The sequence below is a fragment of the Teleopsis dalmanni genome, chromosome 1 (assembly GCF_002237135.1).
Source record: "Teleopsis dalmanni isolate 2A chromosome 1, ASM223713v2, whole genome shotgun sequence".
NCBI classification, from domain to species: Eukaryota; Metazoa; Arthropoda; class Insecta; order Diptera; family Diopsidae; genus Teleopsis; species Teleopsis dalmanni.
In genome coordinates this window covers 20,905,349-20,912,227 of record NC_051846.1, presented here as the reverse complement: position 1 = coordinate 20,912,227, position 6,879 = coordinate 20,905,349, and the positions used below count along the sequence as shown (strand labels likewise).

At 32.3% G+C, this 6,879-nt stretch overlaps 1 protein-coding gene across 1 annotated transcript; it reads right to left on the bottom strand.

The window, feature by feature from the left end:
- Positions 1–5,474: 5,474 nt before the first annotated feature.
- LOC119677967 (putative uncharacterized protein DDB_G0286901) lies at positions 5,475–6,370 on the bottom strand. The gene is made up of 2 exons (XM_038089563.1): positions 6,345–6,370; positions 5,475–6,264 (listed from the first exon to the last, which is right to left on the bottom strand). The coding sequence occupies exons 1-2, from the start codon at positions 6,368–6,370 to the stop codon at positions 5,475–5,477; spliced, it is 816 nt and encodes a 271-aa protein (XP_037945491.1).
- Between the last annotated feature and the right edge of the window lie 509 nt (positions 6,371–6,879).

Below are 6,879 nucleotides of genomic sequence, written 5' to 3'. Positions count from 1 at the left end.
TTTTTTTTTGTTTTTTTTTTTTGAAATCCCCGTCGAAAGTTGCATGTCTGTGGGCTCTGTCAGCGGTCGTCGTTGTACCGTTTTCATTGCAAGCGTCCATTGCATGCTTAACAATTCAGTAAAGTGCAGGCTATGGCAAGACATACCAGACAGTCTGACGCTGTTGGAGCCCACAATGTCTAAAAACAACTGCAAATGCAACAACAATAACAAAATTATAACAAAGTAAAATGCCAAACAGTATGAGATATTTTAAGGCACTGAATATGCCACAACAACAACATCAACAACAACTATTCGAAACCAATCCCGCCACATGTGGTACGACGACAGTGGCTGTTCTGGTTTTATGTTCAGTGTTACTGGCAATTTTACGAGTGCATGCAAACAAGCTGTGTAGGTGGTTCATATTCCAAGGGATTGGGCTTGATTCACAACCGAACCGAATGACTGAGTGTCTGACTGACGGTATGGCGATATGGCGATATGCTGATATGGCGGACTTATTTTCGATTTGACTGGGAATACCATGAGTAGTATATTGTCTGGTGAGTGTGTGCTTAGTGTTCGGTTTTTGAATATTGTAACAACAAGTATTGCACATTAGCCATGCATAAAAATATCTCGAGACATGACATGGATTTGAATAATTAAAACATGGCTGAGCACTGTCCAGTCGAAGTTTATCTGAAAAGCTAAAACTTTTAATGCAATCACATTGCAAATGCAACAAATTTATTGAATTTAATTGACTTTGTTTACGGTTTTAGTAATAAAGCTACAAATCTGTTTCCAAGGCGAGAGGTTAATTTAATTAAACATGCACGAATAGTTGAAATTATATGAAATATATACATATATATGATATATAATTGAGAATAGTAAAGCAAACTATTGAGATAAATATATTATACTAAAGCATTTGAAATCACATATTGAAGAAATCTCAATTTAAATCTGTTTACTTAAAAATTTTACCCAAGGTTTGTGCTTATTGGTCAAAGAATTTCATGTGTCTTCAAAAGATATTCAAATATTTTAGATATTTTTTATATCTATTTCATTTATATCAACCTGTACACTTGATATATACACAGCATGAATAATTATGTGCTGTTTTAAATTTTAACATTCTCAAAAAATAACATTCTTGGCAATTTGGGTGGAATGTACATTGTGACCGAAAAGTTTCCGGAAATTTTAAATAAAACGCAAAATTCTTAATCTTCATCAATATTTATTTTATCTCCTTCAAAATATGCTCCATTAGAAGCGATCACAAATGCCACGTTTCTTCCAATCATCAAACACATTTTTTATAGGCGCTTTCCGGTATGGCTTTGAGTTCCCTCTGCGAATTCTGTTTTACGTCTTCTATGGATTCAAAACGCGTTCCTCTGAGTGGTAATTTGAGGTTGGGAAACAGGAAAAAGTCACACGGTGCAAGATCAGGTGAATACGGTGGCTGTTCGATGGTATTTATTGAATGTTTGGCCTTAAAATCGTTGATAATGTTGAACAAATTGAGGTGAATCGGAACAAGCCGGGCGTTGACACGTCGCATACACAAATTGTCCACCAAAATCAAACGAGCCATCTCACGACCGATGCCTAGCTCTCGTGCTATCTCTCTAACACTCACATGAGGATTTTTGAACACGATTTCCTTTGCCTTTTCAATGTTTTCGTCGGTGGTAGAGGTCGAAGGTCGTCCAGAACGCGGCATGTCTTCGACGGTCGTACGACAGTCCTGAAAGGCTTTGTACCACTCATAAACTTGAGTTTTCGATAAAACTGATTCCCCATAAGCCTTTTGTAGCATTCGCAACGATTCTGCACACGAAATTTCGTTCGAAAAACAAAATTTGATGCAAACTCTTTGTTCAATATTTTTTTCCATTGTTTTTTTCGCAACGCACTACTGAGGTGAACTGGTTTCAACAGCTGCCGTAAACGAACTGTCCGACAGATCGCGCTCATTTTGTGCATAGTAATAAGGAACAGTGCTGCCAAACTACATAAACTTAAAATATCGAAAAATATACAGCGCGCGAATTTTAGTGTATCAGTAACAATAGATGCATAGATGAAAGTGTTCCGACTGAAAGGTGCTAAGAGATAGTTTGGCACTCAGCTTTCTTCGATAGAAGGTTAGGATCACTTAACGAATTACTGCCGTCATTTGAAATCACCAACAGACGACAGTAAATTCATGAATGAGCTGGTCGATAAAAACTACTGGAACCTGCGAAGGATTATATACATCTGTAAAGACTAGCTAAATAACCAAATTTTTTGTTTTCATTGCTTGACGAAACACTAGTGAATGTCTAAAGCACTTTTATTCAATAGTGTCTGGGAAAACTTAGATTAGCTAAGATTAGATTGGATTGGGAACTTGTCACCGCGTCACTGCATCCTTTGAGGATTATTGTGACATACCCACTTCAGTTTCATAGACGAGTAGCAGTTAAGAATGCCAATATGTGCTTTGAAGAGAAGTTGCCTAATTCCATTATATCCGGATAGGCAGTGGATAAGTACCGAAGTCTGAGTCTGGGACCACTTGGGTGAATCACTGTAAAAGATTCATCACATTATGATAATAAGTGGTTCTGGTAAAATTACAAAAGTAGAGTTTGAAGCCCAGCATATCTCCCTAATGGGAGATGAACTTCGCTGATATAAAGTGCATTTGTTTTAAAAGTATGCAATTCTGAATTAGCATAAGCATCCACAGAATCAAATAATTTCAATTTTCTGTTTTTGACATACGTTTGTACACTGTCGACTCTTAAATCTTTGTGTATATCTTCATTTCTGACACATCATGGAGCATTATTATTATTTTATTATTTCTGATATACCATGGTGCATTATTATTATTTTTTTGTTATTTTAATAATACCATGGAGCATGCTTCTCACTATAATATATTGATACGTTTGAAGTTATCTCATGGTAGATAGAGCAAAATTGCCATAAGGAATACAACTATAAAGTAGTTAAGGTCTAATTACTTGATTGTAAAGTAGGACTTTATTTTTGACACTTTATTTCTTTGCATTAATGGTTTCAGAACATTTACAGTTATATTACAAACCAATTTGTACAAGTCCTAAATATTTAATATAATCTTTGTATTCTTTTCCACATTATTGAATTTTATTTTTTTTGGATTTGATAATAACGTCTTTTAACGAACATAGCTTTGCTTTGGTTAGCATTTACTCTAATGCTGCTACCTTCATTAGTATCTGATTATATTACCAATATGAAATTGTAAAACTAATGTGGGAATGTCTTCAACTTCTCAAAGATCTTGTTGAAAGGAACAGGGTCCACTAATATAAATCCTAGGACACTGCGGATTTGAGGGAAACGAGAAAGCAGATGATGTAGCCAGAAAAGGGACAGTCATATATTATATTGGGCCAAGACCATTCTACGGTCCTTCATGAAGTTTTTTTTAAACTTGAATTTAAAAAATGGCTGGAAAAAGCAACGCAGACTGATTGGTATAATGTAATTGCCTGCAAAGAAGCTAAAGAGTTTATGTTAAATCGATCAAAACCCAGAACTAGGGAGCTTTTAATGCTAAACAGAAAAGGTATACGACTTGCCACAGGGTTTCTCACTGGATATTGCGAAGTCAAAAATATCTATCGAATCTAGCTAAAGAAGACACCTAAAGAAAGACACTGCATTACTGTTATCTTTGAATCTTGATACTGTTGAAGATTAAGACTTGTAAATACTATAATTATAAAACTTTTCTCAAAGTATTAAAAAACGGAACAAAAGCAAAAGGTTCGTTAAAATGGTAAAATATTGAATACATCTCCCAGTGATCAGAAGGGTAGTCGTTGATGAGACAATATAGTCGCAGATAAAGCAAAAAATATACCTAATTTAAAGTGGTTACCATATCACATTGATTTTTAATTAACACTTTTTCATTATTTAACTTAATAAATAATTATATATAATAATATAAGAGAACTCATTCTGATAATACATGAAATATATTCAAGACTGTTATTAAATTTATATATATTCCATATATGTGCAACATACTTGACCACAGACTTTCTACTACTTTTTTCGACAAAAACAATATCGATTTTCTAGAATCCTTAAATATTAAAAAACAAATTTATCTATTTTTGTGAAACATAGTAATAGATATATCTCTAAAGAGTTCAACTAAATAAAAATAATGCTTGATGTATATAAAACTATTTAACAAGCTGTGTTTAAGATTGGGTTAGGATTAACATATATATATAATATGTACTCAGTCCTTACAGTAATCCTTACAAATCAGTTTAGAATAATCGATTTAATAAAAAAGAGTGCAATTTCAATTATAAGTAATCTTTACATACCAGATTAATATAATCTTAATGATAGATAAGAGTTAAAAAGAATGTAGATCGTATCAATATTAAGAATAATCCTTGGACAATAAAGTGGCATAATGAAAATGAAAGTCAAGTATACCATGTACGTTGGGAATTAGACCCAACCTTCAAACAATTTATTACAGATCAGATTGGTATAACTGAACTTTTAGGAAAAACTACTGAAATGTATATATATACTGACATACTGAGAACTGAGATACTCTATTAAGTGAATGTAATATTTAGCACAATTTTTACAGACTAGAAACGGTTTCTTTAATTTATAAATTCAAACCAGCTTTTGAAGTGATTGTAAGGATTAAATTAATATAAGAAAAAGTACAATCTAAGTTTTAAAATCAATGCGATTTAGATTGATATTAATGCATGTCAGATTCATTAAATCGAAGAGATTAGGAAATATGCATTCCTAATTACAAATCCAACCCTGCTTGAGAGTTCAGATTTCTGTCATTCTAATCTGTAAACACAGAAAAAGACGAATATTTGACCGAAGGTTCCAAGAACGGCCGGGTCTGCGTCCCGGTGCCATTCGTCAAGGTCGACGAATAAGCAGATCCTTGCGGAATTAAACAACAACAACAAATATTTTATAATTTGTTGTTAGTCTACTGTAGATAGATAATGCGATATGCTCTTCTGAGAGATATTGCAAAATCTTTTATTTATACATATTATTATCATTTAAGTTTAAAAAATTATTTTTTCAATTCAAATAAGTTATTATTCGAAAATTATGACTTCAAAATATTTAATATATAAAATGCAAAGAATCTAACTATACGCTTTTTACAGTTTTATAATAATCAAGTCATGTAACAATATATTAAGAATTGTTAATAATAAAATAAAATAAAATAATTATTATTTAAATATTTAGTTAAATATGGTATTAATTTTTATTAATTATATTAAAATTAAATTTAAAGACAACTTTTAAACAACAAAAGATTTCAATATACAATATCATATATAGATAGATAGGTCGATAAATAGATAGTCGTATATATGTAGATAGATAATGTAATAGTATAAAAAAGATCATACCTACTCACCGTATTTCTGCCAAAACGTTTGGTCTTTCAGCTGATCGTAATGATGGTCTGTAATTAAATTGTAATCAATTCTGGCGGTTGTGGTCGATGTACTTAATGGTGTTTCCGTAGTGCCATTTTCAAATGCCACTCTACGCTCTATTGTTACCGATGACGCGCCTATTGACGTTAATAAAGTCGACGAAGACAATTTTGACGACGATGATAGCAATGTTGGTGCCGGTGTCGGTACTGGTGCTGGTGCTGGTGCTACTTGTGCACTTGGTACTGAGGCTGAAGCTGATGCTGGTGCTGTTGTTGGTGCTGATGCTGATGATGATGATAGCAATTGTGCAGCTGTTTTAATTGTTGTTAGTGTTTGTGTTGCTTTCAACAATGTTTCTTGGGAATTCTGTTGCGGTTGTTGGTGTTGCTGATTTATGCGATTTGGCTTTTGCCAGACATTTGCCGCCAAAGGCGCATAAGATACACTCGATTTTATATTCAAATGATTTCGAGACTGAAATTCTGATTGCAATTGTATTTGCAATTTTGAATTTGTAATTTTATTTTTAACATTTTTATATGCAACAGTCTTTTGACTGCTGCGATTGCGGTTGAGATTGTGAATGCGATTTTTATTGCGATTGCGATTGCGATTGGGATTGGAATTGGGATTGTTGCTGCTGCTATTCTGGCTGTTGTTATATATATTAATACGTTCACTTTGCCGTACATTTCGTATATTTCTACCTAAATTAAATTTACTAGAATTATTTCTAGCATTATTTACATTATTTACACTGAAAAGATTTTCACAAATTTTACTTGTAACATTTTTCTCAAATGATTTCTTTATATTTTCATACAATTTTTTATTTACACTGTAACTAACTTTTGTATTATCATTAAATAATATTTTATTATTGCTTGAATTATTATTTTTATTATTATTTTTATTATTATTTTTATTATTATTATTATTATTATTGTTTTTACTATTGCAGCCTGTAACGCCGTTTTCTACGTTTCCAATTGATTTTATTTTTGTGTGGTTTTCTGGAGGAATTCCTAAAATTTTGTACCATGTCAAATATTTACAATTTTTTATGTTTGCAATATTTTTTTGCCATGAATTTATTGGCAGCTTTATTGTTGTTGGTGCAACAATAATTGTAGGTGGCGCTTTTGTCGTACGATTATTTTTTAAATGTACATTTAAAAATGGCGTAATTGTATTAGTTAATTTTATTACGGTTGTTGTTGCTGTTTTTGTTGTATGGGTAATTAATATTTTATTATTGTTAATGTTATTGTTAATGTGAAACGATTCGTTATTATTAGTGCACAAAATTGGCACCGCGAGGGCTTGAGCCGACCACAAAATTGTTGTTGCCAGAAGCGGTATAATAAACGCT